The sequence below is a fragment of the Pantherophis guttatus genome, chromosome 3, assembly GCF_059756535.1.
Source record: "Pantherophis guttatus breed Tessera chromosome 3, ASM5975653v1, whole genome shotgun sequence".
NCBI classification, from domain to species: Eukaryota; Metazoa; Chordata; class Lepidosauria; order Squamata; family Colubridae; genus Pantherophis; species Pantherophis guttatus.
Window position 1 is genome coordinate 107,661 of NC_142065.1, and position 14,520 is coordinate 122,180.

Genomic DNA, 14,520 nt, shown 5'->3' on the forward strand with positions numbered 1-14,520 from the left:
GGACCTCTGATCAGATCGCTGTTTTTGCTGGCCTATTCGTGGCAGCTCAAGGATAGTTTTAAAAATCCAGTTTCTGGAGAATGAATTCAACGACCAAACAAAAATTTGCCAGGAAGCCACCGAATATTACAGAGTTGATTAAAATACCAAAGAACAAAAACATCACATGCAGAAAATGGAACGAGAATGTAACCGAAGAATACAAGACAGTCTCTAGTGATTACAGGCGGCCCTCACGTTACAACACTTACTTCAGAGACCATTCAAACTTGTGACGGCACTGAAAAATAAGAAGTTGTGATGGGTCCTCAGAGTTCTGACTGTCATAGTGCACCTCCAGTCCCATGACTACAATCCAGGTTCTCAAGTTGCTATGAGCCACAACCACATGGTCCTGACTTCCAAGATTCCCTGCCAACTTCCTCAAAGCAATGAGGAAGCTGGCAATAAGCCAAAATTCACGGTCATGTGAGATCCTCACTTAATGACCTGCATGGTCCTTGTTAACCAAGTTAATTTGTTAACTTAAAAATGTACTACCAGACTCTTCCTGATTTTTAGGATAGACCAGAAAAGGATAGGAATGGATTAGTTAATTCCACTCAATTCATGCTTCAGGATAAGATGGATTGCCTCCCAATGCACAGAAGGAACCAGCAGCAGTGATCACAAAACTATTCTCAGTAATTATCGAAAACTCCCGAAGGACCAGAGAGGTCCAGTGGTGGATTGCTACCGGTTCGCCCCGGATCGGGAGAACCAGTAGCAGCGGTGGCAACGGGAGGATCTGCCTACCTGCCTGGATGCTTCTGTGCATGCGCAGAAGCATCGCGCACACAGGAGCACCAAGTGAACCAGTAGCAACGGGATTTGCAACCCACTACTGGAGAGGTCCCAGATGAGAGCAGAACAAAAGTATCCCCTTAAGAATATAAGTATAAGCTATACCCTTCAGGACTGGAACCCTGGATCTCCTAGTCCGGCAGTCTGTTCTCAGAGTGGCTAACCAACCACACAAGAAAGCCTACTAATCTCCCAGCAGATGGGCTTCAGAGGCAATCCCATTGCTACCAAGACTAGGACTGATCCTCGTGATTTCCATGAATTGGTCCAACCTTTTATAAAACCAAAATAGGGAGGAGCGCCCAGGAAGCTACAGATCCTGTCATCATGATGCGTATATTTAGCAAAGCCCTCAAAACAGGTGATGAAATGCTTGGAGGGCCATGCTACAATTAACAGCAGTCAGCATGGGTTCTCACAAATTGTGCAACATGAACTCTGGTAGAGAATATTTGTAGCTCAGGGTTGAAATGGGAAGTCCTTGGTGCCAAGATTCTTTTCTTGCAGTTTCACTACCACATCACCAGCACTAGAGGTTTGCCCTTCTTTTATATTCTGGTGGCTTGCTCCATCAGTGGTTCCTTGGTTCAGCTATTTACTATTAGCTGGATTAGGGTATTGTTTACTTCTTAATCTAATATTAATCTTGGCGTTAATCGCTGTTCGTCTGGATGTTGATTTATTTATTTATTTGTCAAACATGTACAAGTTGGCAGGTATAGATATGAACATGGACATAAATGAAGGAACGGAGTACAAATAAATGGGAACAGTAGGACAGGGATGGTAGGCACGCTGGTGCGCTTATGCATGCCCCCTTTATGGACCTCTTAGGAATGGGGTGAGGTCCACAGTACACAGTTTAAAGTTGAAGCTGTGAGGGTTTGAGAATGTAACAACGGAGTCGGGTAGAGCATTCTAGGCGTTGACCACTCTGTTGCTGAAGTCATATTTTCTGCAATCGAGTTTGGAGCGGTTTACCTTCAGTTTTTATCTATTGTTTGCCCATGTATTATTAAGGTTGAAGCTGAAGAAGTCGTTGACAAGTAAGATGTTGTAGCAGACAATTTTGTGTACTATGCTTATATCAGACCGCAGACGGCGCAGTTCCAGATTGTCCAAACCAAAAGTTTCAAGCCTGGTGGCATAAGGGATTCTATTGTGAGCAGAGGGGTGAAGTACTCTTCTCGTGAAATACCTCTGGACCTGCTCAATTTTATTAATGTCCGATATACAGTGTGGATTCCAGGCAGACGAGCTGTATTCAAGAATTGGTCTGGCAAAGGTTTTGTATGCCCGAGTTAGCAGTACAATGTTACTGGAGAAGAAGCTTTGTAAAATTAGGTTAACAATTCCTAATGCCTTTTTGGCAATGCTGTTACAGTGAGCTCTGAGGCTTAGATCGTTTGAGATGAGTACTCCTAGGTCCTTGACAGAGTGAGGGTCGTCTACAAGGTCGTTTGATTGCTGGGGAGGAGCTTTTGGTCTTTTTTTTATGGTCTTGATAAGAGGAACTCTTATCTTCTGAATGTCCCCTTAATGCATGTCCTTTTCATGGCTTGTATTGGTTGTGGTATATTGGGTTGAGTTATCAGGCACTTTTTGATGAACTTGCATGGATATCCATTATGTTAGATGTTGTATAGATGTCTTTTCTGACGTTCACGATTGCTAGTGTGTTTCTGCTCATCCAAATACAGGTAGTCCCTGATTTATAACTATTTATTTAGTGACCATTCAAAGTTACAACAGCATTGAAGAAAATGACTTATGACCATTTTTTCACACTTACGATTATTGCAGCATCCCCATGGTCACATGATCAAAATTTGGACGCTTTGCAACTGGCATGTATTTCTGACAATTGCAGTGCCCTGGGATCATGTGAATCTTTTGCAGCCTTCTAATAAGTGAAGTCAATGGGGAAGCCAGATTCACTTAACAACCATGTTGCTAACTTAATCACTACAGTGATTCACTTAACAACTGTGTTGTTTAGCAATGGAAATTTTAGGCTCAATTGCAGTCATAATTCAAGGATTATCTGTAGCGTTCTGACACAGCTTCTCTTGTGGGGGGTTGGGTTATTCCTCTGGTAATGGAACACTTGGTTGATGTGGGTGGTTTTGCATAGACTTGTGTTCCTTGTTTGGCATTGCTGTCTCTGCTGATGAGGATATCCAGGAACATGTTGTTTTCTTCTCTTGTGAATTTTATTCTTTTGAAGATATTGTTGATGGTTTTATGTATGTTCTCTAGTGTCTCTTTTTATTATGACAAAGGAGTCATCATGGTTTTGTGCAGACCCTGGTGTGCACATGTATCACCTCTCCTGCGGGAGCTGCATTGGCGGCCAATTTACTTCTGGGTGCAATTCAAGGTTGGTCATGGGATTGATTTAGAGAAATGGGAAAAACTATGGTTGCAGAATTATAAAAAGACAATGTCAACAGCATATAAGGAGAATTTGTATATTTTACAGGTGGCATCTACCCCCAGCGAGAATAGCCAGAATGTACAAGAATAAATCGGAGAAATGTTGGAAGTGTCATCAGATTCCGGGTTCATATTACCATATGTGGTAGACATGCGCAGAAGCTAAAAGATATTGGACTAAAATCCACACATGGTTGGAAAAAATGATAAACACGTTGACTTTAAACCAGAGATATTTTTATTAGGGATTTTCCCAGAAATATACAATAGAGAATTGAGATATTTAATTGTGAATGTTTTAACGGCAGCTAGAATTGTATTTGCTAAAAACTGGAAAGGAGAGAAGATACCTACGGATGACGACGTTATTAAGAAAATTCTGGAGTATGCTGAAATGAGTAAATTGACATTTGAAATTAGGGAACAAGAAGATAAACAATATTATCTGATATGGGATTTATTTTATCAATGGTTAGCCAAGAAAGAATGGAAATGAAATATGAAATATGAAATGGATAAGATAATAAAACATATAAAGAGGGTTTTTTTTCCCTTATGGAGGATAAACTACTGTTAAATAATTGGTAAATGAGAATAATGTAATAAACTGTTAAATAACAAAATGTTGGATAGAGGATTAAGCACAAAAGATTTGTAACCAATCAATACACTTTCTGTAATTGTAATGGATGATAATTGTTTTATGTTTTAAGTTTTGTTTAAAAATAAAAAAAAAATTCTCAAAAAAAAAACGGTTCTGGTTGTCACCTTTAAGTCCTTCATGGCTTGGACCATCAGAGCAGGGAGGCAGGGAATGCTGCAGGTCCCATCCCCTAGGGAGATACACCTGGTGGGACCCGAAGGGCCTTCTCCGTGGTGACCCTCTCTCTCTGGAACATCATCCCAACAGAGATTAGAATTGCCCCCACTCTAGGGGAACCCAGAGTGGGATGGAGTCCATTAAATGGCTTGTGTGAGATACTGTCACTGGGGCGGGGAGTGATTTCAGTATATTAATTTATTATACAACTTCTTTTATTAGTTATATTGTTTTTATATGGGATTTTATATTCTGTAAGCCGCCTTGAGTCGTCATGTGTGAATAGGCGGCAATATGAATTTCTAAATAAATAAATAAATCCACATACCAGATCCATAGTTTGGGTTGTACATGCGAGAGTGCTATCGATTTCAGATGTTGCATTACAGTCTCCACGAGTCCTGAAAGTGGAGATCCCACAGGAATTCCTTTACTTGATAATATATTTACCCATCGAAAGTATGAGTAGTTGAGCAGAGGTTGGTAAGTCATGATTTTGGGTGTTTCAATCTTGGAGCATTTGGTTGGGCTGGGGTTGCTGTGGAGCAGACCTTCCATGAATTCTGTGGCTAATTGTGGGTCGATGGATGTGAAAAGGGCTGTGACATCAAATGAGATGAGTTCATCCTCATCTACTATCTCATCTTTGATTCTTTGGAGACATTGAGTGGGAAGCTGATGGAGTATTTGATTCCCCCTGTGAAGCGCCCCCCATTTTTTGTTAATTCTTTTGTAATATTGTCGGGATACCCATTAATGATACAGTTGAAAAGAGAGCTTTGCCCAGTTTGTGTGTTTTGGGGCATCCACAAAAAGGTGGAAGCATGGGTCCACAGCTTTTCATCTGCCTCTGCTCCTCTTTGATAATGTGACCTTTGAGGTCACTGAGAGTTCTCGATTCGGTTGTCCTGTTTCTGTATTGGATTGGTGTTCACTGGGATATAAGTTTGTCTTCTGATAATTCTTCCATTTTTTTATATATTGTGATCTATCTACGATAACCGTAATTTGAGCTTTGTCTGCTGGTAGGATGATACTCTGGTCCTTTTTTAGGTTTTTGAGGGCTGCTCTGCCTCTGCTGCTTTTGTTCTCATCTTCTTCTGGCCTGTGGTATAATAGTTTGTCAGATGCTTTCTTGGGTCTCTGTGGGAAGTCCTGTGGTTCTAAATGCTCTTTCTAAGAATGCAAAGAATTCTAGCTGAATAGCGTCATCTGTGTTATAGTTGAGGCTTTCTGTGGGATATTGTGTACTGCAGTGGATAATGGACATCTGGACATTTTGACCACCCACTCGGGCTCTGCTGCCTCTTTGATTCTGAGGTTTGAGTAGTTTGTAGTTTGATTTTCCTTTTTCTGGCATGCCTCTGAGAAATAGTCTTGGTGGTGGTGGCCAGCCTTTCTATGTGCCCTGGTATGACGGTCTGTTCCAGCTGTTCCTTGAGGTTTGCCATGGTATACTGATATTTGTTTAGTCTAAGGTTTGCATTTGCGATAAGTCACATCATTTTTCACCCTCTTTCTTGGGCTATTTTCCATCCAGCTGTACAGTTTATTGGAGGTTTGTGTTTGACACTGGTAGGTAGAGCATGCTGCTGTAGGCATTCATGCAGGAAGAATCACGAAGCTCCTTCGTGAAAGAGTGCCTACATGCACATTTCTCTCATCTGCGTGCATTCTGAAGCATCTGACTTCGGTATGTGGTACTGATGGAGAATACTTGTAACTCAGGGTTGAAAAGAGAGGTCCTTGGTACTCTCCAAGCTTGGTGGTTTCCTTGCAGATGTTACATTACCAAACTACATAACATCATCAGTCCTAGTTACTCTCAGTTTATATCCCGGTGGCTTGCTCTGTCAGTGTGGGTGGGAGTGGCCTTGGTGGTTCCTGGGTTGAAAGGTTTATTGTTCCCTTGTTTGGAGTATTGTTTGCTTTTTGATTTTGATCAAACAGCAAATCAAATCAAACATTGATTTCTAATGTTAACCTTGGTATTAATCTCTGCTCATCTGGGTGTTGATCGCTGGTGAGGCATTTTGGTCTTTTTGTGATGGTGTTGATAAGATGAACTCTTATCTTCTTAATGTCCCCTTGATGAGTGAAGGAGATCACCTTTGGAGAACCTCTATTCTTGGCTCTGTGGTATCAAATACTAATTATTAGTAACTTGGTGGAAACCAGATTTATGGAGTCTGTAGCCAACACAAAGCTGGGAAATATTGCTAATAATTTAGATGGAAGATTGAAAAAAAGCTCCACAGACTTGAGAGACAGCACTGAACATGGAGAAATATTCTATATCTAAGTAGGAAACATGGAGGTGTAGTTATATAATGGGGGGAAAAAAACCTGGCTTGGCAGTAGGACAAGGGAAAGGGATTTAGTGTCTTTGTCTACTGCATATGAAACGTGAGATGGCAGCGTAACGTCTAAACAGGTAAATCTACCTTGGGACACATTAATAAATACACAAAGCCAAGACAATGGGAAGAACTGTTCTACTCTATCTTGCCCCAAATGGTCACACCCTGTTTGCAAGCCTGTGTCCAGTTCTGGGCACCAATGTTTAAATAAGTATAGTTACCAAGATTGTGAATGAACCAGGAGCCTATGAGGATATGCATAGCCTATTGAAGAGAGCGATCTGATAGCAGTCTTCAAACACCTGAAAAGTTTCAGAGAGATGACAGAACTGACACGTTCTTTATTGCCCTGGAAGGCAGGACCAGGACCAATGAGTTAACACTATGATGAAAAAGTTTAAGTTAGATATCAGAAGGTAGTTCCTCAGGATAAGAACCGTCAAATCAATAGAACAGGCTACCCCATGAAGCAATGAGAGGTTGGATGGTCGTCTATCTGAGATGATTTAGTGGATCCTGCACAAAAAATTAGGGATCAATGACCCCAGAGGTCTTTTGAGGCTAAGCAACAAGATGCAACCAAAGAAGTTCTTTAATAAATTTTAAAAGAACTCGGCATTTTACCTCGCATAAAAGAAAATATAAGAGCAGTCTTTAAATACCTGAAAAGTTGACATTCAAAAGAAGTGCACATAAGAATGTGATAGACTAATATATTCTTAAAGATAGACATGAATCAATATTTAATCAAAGCTGGGATAAATGGCATAAATGGATAGAAGTAAAAATGATATGAGGTACATGTTAGGAAAGCATATAGCACACATTTGAAAATAGTAAGCTAAATATATATAAGGTAATATTAGATACAAGACTAATAAGTGCAAGATGAAATATGATAAATTGAAGGTATAGTATGATGATATGTAACATTACTTAGGAACGGTATGTATATGGGGGTTGAATCAACCTCAAACGTATGTATGTGATTTTGTTTTGTTATTGTCTTCTTTCTGTCTTTTGTTTTTAGTTTATAATAAAAATTTTAAAAAAAGAAGAAGTGCATACACTTTTTCCTGAGAGGGTGGACTAAAACCAGTGAATTATAAATTGAAAATTCCAAATTAAATATTAGGTACAACTATTTGACTATACAAAATGTAAAAACGTTGAGCAGACTGCACCATGACAGCATTCTTCCTTTGCCAAAAATCATCAAACATAGGCATTTTTATATATTTATCTATCAGAAATGCTATAGTGGATGCTGTACTGAAAAAGGGGTTGGATGGTTTTTGAGGCATCCCTTAACTTTATGATTCTGTGACCAAACAAGATACAGCTAAGAAGTTGCCCTTTTATCAGGCTCCCTGTCAGATACGCACCTCCTTATGTTTCTCCAACAGCCCTTCCAACTTCCCTGGGGCCCAGCAGCCCAATCCCTTGGCCCGCTCCGTCTCATATTGTCGCTGAGCATTGTCTTTCTGCAAGCTTACACTCAATGCCACATGCACCAAGGCCGTCATCAGCTTCATAGCTGGAATGGAAGAAAGGACCACACAGCACAAGCACTTCCAAGCACCAGGAAAGCCACAGTGGCCTCTCTTTTGCCCCAATTACTGTCCTACCTGCCAGGGTGCTGGTATGACGGAAGGCACGCACTTGAGAATCAGACAGGCCAGTCAGGAAGGCAATGAGACCGTCCATCAAGTATTCATCATAAACAACATTATGCTGCGTACGGCACACAAGCACAGTTATGAACTCACAGAATCCTGCACGGAAACGTCGCCACGTGGGAGTGTTCAGCAACAACGGGTATTCGGCTGAATCCTGGCATTTGGTGGGAGGGGGGAGGAGGGGAGGATCAGAGTCAAGGGGATGGGGGTGTCTGCCACCCATTCCCCCGCACCAGGAGCCTCTCAGCCACCCCCACGTCCGGGGCTCTCTCTCTCTCTCACCTCCTCAAAGGCTTCGGTCAGGCCTTTGATGATCTCCGAGTTCTGCAGGCGGCCGAGCATCTCCAGAGTCACGGCGCCTGCCCAGACAAAGGCGGGGAGGGAGGGGGGAGGAGGAGGGCGATCCATCCTCTACTCCCCAGGCAGCCCTCTCAGCCCCACCCCGCAGCCCCGGGTTCTCCTCACCTCTGCAGCCGCAGGCGCGCACCACGAAGTTCAGCAGCTCCACGAAGCCCCCGGCCCGGTCCTCCTGGTAGCCCTCCAGCCACTCGTCCACCACGGGCTGCGGGGGGAAGGGGCGACGGGAGGCCAAGGCTCGAGGCGGGGGGAGGCAGAAAGGCGGCTGGGACCACCGCCGCAGCAGCCCCCGTCGAGGGGGGAGGAGGAGAAAGAGGAGGGGCGGGGGCGGCCTCGTCTCACCTCCAGGGCGCTCCTGCCCGCCTTCAGCGCCTCGAAGAGGCCCAGGCCGCCGGCGGATCCGGCCTCGCCCGACGCTCGCGGCCTCGCCCGCTTCGGCACCTGCGCCGGGCGGGAAGAGGCAGAGCCGCCGTCAGTTGCCCCGGGTCGTCACCGCCGCCCTCGCCCTGCCACCCGCCTACCTACCGGGGAGCCGCGGCGCCGGGTCGGCCGCTTGGCGCGCCGTCCGACCACCGCCTCCGCCTCGACCTCGCTGTCCGAGATCCATCCCGCGCCCCGCCCCGGCGGAGTCGCGCTCCCAGCAGAGGAGGACGAGGAGGCGGCGGCTGGGGAGCGAGGCCGGGCAGGCCGGCGCCTCAGCGGCATCGACGGCGGGGACATGGCGGGAAACGGCCTGAGGCGAGCGCCAACCCGACAGCTGCGTCACGTGACTCCGACGCGGGAGACCGTGGCCGCACCTGCCCGGCACGCGGGCTCTCCCGACCTGCGCACGCGCCGCCTGGAGTTGTGGGCGTGGCGGGGCTCTCCTCCAGCGGCGCTTCCCTTCTGCAAAGCTCTGGCGAAGGAACCCTGGGGGCGGAGGAGGGGCGCAAGGGGAAGGGGCGGGGGGGGGGGCAGGGGCAGGGAGACCGAAAAGAAGTGGGGAAAAAGAAAGGAAACTCTTCTTTCCACCAGGTAATTGCCATTTTATTTCCCCCCTGCCTTTTAATTCTTTTTATTCTTCTAGTAATCCAACCCCCCTGCTCCAGCAAGAGACTCTCAACAAGTGGCTGTCCAGCCTCGTCTTAAAAGCCTCCAGTGATGGAGCAACCACAATTTCTGGAGGCAAGTCGTTCCACTGATAAATGGTTCTAACTGTAAGGAAAGTTCATCTTATCTCTAGGTTGCTTTTCTCCTGACTAGTTTTCATCCATTACTTCCTGACCTGCCTTTGACCCTTGCCTTTTTTGTGGCAGCCCCTCAAATATTGGAAGGCTGCTCTCCTGTCTCCCCTGGGTCCTTCTCTTCACTAGACTAGCCATGCCCAGTTCCTGCAGCCGTTCATTGTATGTTTTAGCCTCCAGTCCCCTCATCATCTTTGTTGCTCTTCTCTGCGCTCTTTCCAGAGACTCTCAACATCTTTTTAATAATGTGGCAACCAAAGGTTTTATCATGATTGAAGTCGTACTTATCAGCATTTCTTTTTTTTTATTGAAAAGTTTAAAAAAGTTTTACAAACATTTCCCCTTCCCCCTCCCTCCTCTCATTCCAACCCTCCCCTTCCCCTCCCTCCCCCCCTTCCCAGAGCAAAATACAGGGTATAACATTTGACAATCATAAGCTAACATAAGCTAATTATCTATAGCCTCCTATCCCCCTCTTGAATTTTTAACTCCTCTTTTACTAAACTAAATTTAAGTACTTTATAAAATCTCTTTGATCATTCGTAAGCTATTTGAAATTTTTTAGTCCGATATTTGCCTTTAATATAATCAATCCATCTTCTCCATTCTAACATATATTTCTCATTTGAATGGTCCTTTAGATATGCTGAAATTTTCGCCATTTCTGCTAAATTTACTACTTTTAATGTCCATTCTTGAATAGTAGGTAATCCTGCCTTCTTCCAGTACTGCACCACCAAGAGTCTTGCTGCAGTTATTAAGTTCAAAATCAAATTAGTCTCTATAGCCGTACAATCTGTAATTATACCTAACAAAAACAACTGTGGAGTAAACTTTATCCTTTTTTTTAAAGTATTTTGAATAATCCACCATATTTTTATCCAAAATGCTTTAACTTTTTTACAAATCCACCAAGCATGAAAATAGGTAGCATCAACATAATCACATCTCCAACATTTGGGTTGTAAGTTTTGAGTACATACAAGCTAACTTTTTGGGATCCAAATGCCATCTATAAAACAATTTATAAAAATTTTCTCTCAAATTTTGAGCTTGCGTAAATTTTACATTTCTTACCCAGATCCTTTCCCATGTTTCCATCATTATTGGTTCCTCAAAATTTTGTGCCCATTCTTACCAGCTTTTCTTATCGGCTTTAAATCTCTCTGTGAGTTGCAAATACAAAAAATCTTTATTTTTTTTTAAGTTTTTTATTGTGAAATATGATAATACAATTCAAACATTTCCGGTTCCGTGGTGTTAATACATATATACATGTTATTTACTTATATATTATTTACTGCTATGGTATTGCTTCCTTGCATTATATTTGATTTGAAAGATATTACATATAATCATACAGAATTCTTTATGATCATATATACATGTTATTTACTTATTGTTTACATATTCTTACATTCTTAGTCAATTGCAGTGGATCCTACAAGTAGGAATACTCGATTCTATATAATCATTGTTAGAATCGAGTATATATATATACAAAAAATCTTTAGTCCTCAGCTTGGGTTGTCGAAACTCAAGGTTCCAGGCTGAGGGCTGGGTTTGAATAATACACTGGACCACACCGGTTGTGGTCATCTTTTACTCTTTCTCTCCTGGGAATGATGTGTTTTGATTGACGGGTGAGGTTTTATTGTTCTGTATGAGCCACTGGTTTGAAGGGGAAAGACCAGCAGTTCTTGTGAGTAAGAGCTGGAGGATTAGTGCCTGCAGACTCAGCGCTTACTAAGCATAAGGGCTGCTCTGAAGATGGGCAGGGGTGGGGGCTGGAGAAGAGGGTTGAGGGAGGAGAGCTTTGCCAAGAAACCCCCCAGCTGGATTACCCTGGATTAACTGATGTCTAAACTCCCCTCCCCCTCCTGCAGGAGTAAGATCACTGCTCTGGCAGAGAAGAGGGGTGGTTTCTCATCCTGGGAAGCCTTATGTAGAGCCAAGGAGGAGGGCAGAGGCAGGGCACATGCCCAAAGCTGAGGCTTTAAGGAGGCTTTGTGGGCGGGCAGGAGGACGAGCCTCCCACTGCCGCCCCCAGGTCCAGCTATCTCTAGGCTGAGTTCTTGGTTTGGACTGCTGAAGCACCAAGAAGTCCCTTTTGCTCATGAACACTCTCTGCCCTGGATGCTCAACTGACAGGGAAAGAAGATTTTCTACATCTTTGGAGAGTCGGGGGTTTGCTGTCAGTTACTCACAAGACAGCTCCCCACCTCTCTGTCCACAAGGTCTCCGCCGCAGCCACCAAGAATTGCTTTCTATTGTGGCAGCATGCCCATCTTTCAGAAATCCATAACATAAAGTGAGGTGCCTAACCCATTTTAGTCTAATTAGCGTTCTGTCCATGCCCGGTCTTGTTGGATGGGTAGAAGGGTGAGTCTCCAGGGTGCATCTCTCTGCCATCTTTCAAAGATCCAGGAGAGCCTTCTAAGAACCCCGGGGCTTTCATCCCTTCAACCACAACGCATCCTAACCCATCAGGGAGCCTTTCGTGAGAGGAGGACCTGGGACCTCTCCCGAACCGCCATCCCTTCTCTTCACAATGCCTTGCTGGCTCTTTCCCTGGCACAGCCAGGACTAGTTTATAAGCAGCTAAATGTTCGGCAGAGTTGGCACTTCAGGGAAGGCTGCCAAAATGCCAGTGGGCACACGGTCCCTGTGAGCAAAGCAGGAGGATTTGAACAAACCCAAGGAGGGATTTGACTAAACGACATCCTCAGTCTCGGGCATCAGAGAGCTCTAGAAGGAGGGGATCTTGCTGCAGGGGAGCGCCAGGCGGAGGCACCCCCCCTCCCCCAACGTTAAGCGGCTGTGTTGAGCCAGGCAGAGCAGAGCTGTAACCACACCGGTCCGGTCACTTTTGAGATGTCCTTGGGAAAGATAGGAGATCCCTGGTGCTGGCAAAACCTTTTGGTTGCTGTAACACAAGACTTTGCCTTCAAGAAATTCAGGTGAAACAGCATTTCCTTCGTGTTCTTCTCCTTAATGATGATTTGTGTGGCTCTGAGGCATGGGACAGTCAGCCTCCCTGCAAACGTCTTGCTTGGGGTGTTTTTGACATGATTGCCACTAGCTGGAAGAGAACCCCCCTCCCTCTTGCAAGGCGTGTATTCATTTGGGCTCCGGTTGTCTTGACCCAAGACCTACAGGTAATTTTGCCAGCTCAGGCAGTGGGACGTCGGCTCTGCAAAGATCTGGGGAGACAGTCTGCCTGAGGCCCATGGCCCCCAGGTGCCAGTCCTGGACAAGCTGCAGGAGTGTGACGTGCCTGCCAGGAGAGAAGCCAGGTGAGCTGCCTGAGGCCGCCGGCCCCAATCGCTGGGCAGCATTCCAGCCAGCAGCAGCCCCAGAGGGCTCTGGATGCCTTTGCCTCCCCCACTGCAACGCAGCCCTACTCAGAGTCAGCTTGGCTGAAGCATCACCTGGCACACACACCCCACCCCTCTCCATCTGCTGCCTGAGCCTGCTTGGCCTGTGCAGCTTCACGGAGCAGGACTGGGGATGAGGGTAATGCCTCCCACAGGAGGTGGCTGGCTCAGCATGGCCAGCCCAGAAGGATCTCTCTCCTCTCGAAGGAGAAGGCGGAGAAGGGAGGACATGGCTGGCAGGCTCAGATCACTGGACCCAGGCTGTTGTTGATCTCTCATCTGATCTCTCTGCCATCTTTCCAGATCTAGGAGAGCCTTCTAAGAACCCCGGGGCTTTCATCCCTTCAACCACAATGCATCCTAGCCCATCAGGGAGCCTTTCCTGCACTGGTTATGGCAGCCTAGTGGGTAGGACAGAGGTGGGACCCGCTGGAGCAGGCCGGGGTGCACCGTCAATTCCCTCCACAAAGGCACATGAGCCAACTCAGCCCCCAGAGGATAAAGAGGAGGCTGGTGGTCCTGGGGCCATGACACAGAGGGGAGCAAAGGTCGTGCTTCAGCTGGAGAGACGCTTAGCATGTCACCTGCAGAGGGGAGCCCTGAAGGGATCGAGGGGCCAGGCGTCCTTCTGCAGAGCTTGGCCGGCTTGCAAGAGCTCCTTGAGGGGCTCCCCAGTTGGCTGAGGAGGCATCTGGAGGACCTAGGTTAAATGCAAAGAGATGCACACTGGCATAAAAAAAATAATTGAAGATTCACATATATTATCGGTGGATTTTAACTGACAGCATTTAATCAAGGAAAGAATCTCAGAATCATAGCGAGTTCCCCCAACCCCTTTGTTGGGGCAACCTGTTGTGGCCAGCCAGCAGAGCTGGCAGCAGATTCGGACAGTGAGGAGGTTGGGGAGGAACATGGGCCAGTCCTGGAGTCTGGGGAAGGCTCAGACGATGGCTCTGAGTCGGAGGCAGAGAGGGGGCCAAGGCCATCTGGTAGTTCTTTGCTGCCTCCGGAGTCTCTGGAGTCTGACATCAGCGAGGCAGAAGAACAGTATGTGCCTGTTCCCAGTGTGCGCATGCACAGAGCTGCCAGGAGTTAGGAACAAATTAACGAAATAGGATCGACTTGGGAGTAAGGCTTGGAGATGATTGTCCCCTCCCATAAGACATAAAAGAGAAGCGAATGGGACATGAGCTTTTGCAGGAAGCAATTACCGTATTTTTCAGAGTATAAGACACACCTACCTTTTTTGGTGAGGAAAACAAGAAAAATAAATCTGCCTTTGCCTCGTTACAGCAAATAGCTTGCTTTACTTTCATTTTCATTTTCAGCATAGCTTGATTAGCACAAAAAAAAAATCTGCTCCCAGCAATTTACCTCCTTGCAGCAAGCAGCAGAGGCCCATGCAAAACAGCTGAGAGTCGGGAG

General features: G+C 45.6%; 1 protein-coding gene across 7 annotated transcripts in view; it reads right to left on the reverse strand.

The window, feature by feature from the left end:
- Positions 1 to 9,335, reverse strand: part of STAG3 (STAG3 cohesin complex component) — a 74,530-nt gene extending 65,195 nt beyond the window's left edge. For 3 of the 7 annotated variants that reach the window (XM_087888877.1, XM_087888876.1, XM_034424130.3), the window contains exons 1-6: positions 9,021 to 9,264; positions 8,838 to 8,936; positions 8,604 to 8,700; positions 8,421 to 8,497; positions 8,088 to 8,292; positions 7,845 to 7,996 (exon numbers count right to left, since the gene is read on the reverse strand). In XM_087888877.1, coding sequence (XP_087745003.1) covers positions 7,845 to 7,996; positions 8,088 to 8,292; positions 8,421 to 8,497; positions 8,604 to 8,700; positions 8,838 to 8,936; positions 9,021 to 9,215 — 825 coding nt within the window. In that variant the 5' untranslated portion in view covers positions 9,216 to 9,264. Of the gene's footprint in view, positions 1 to 7,844; positions 8,293 to 8,420; positions 8,498 to 8,603; positions 8,701 to 8,837; positions 8,937 to 9,020 lie in introns of those variants that run through there. The other 4 variants (XM_087888874.1, XM_087888875.1, XM_087888878.1 and 1 more) reach the window with 3 other exon arrangements.
- Positions 9,336 to 14,520: the final 5,185 nt, after the last annotated feature.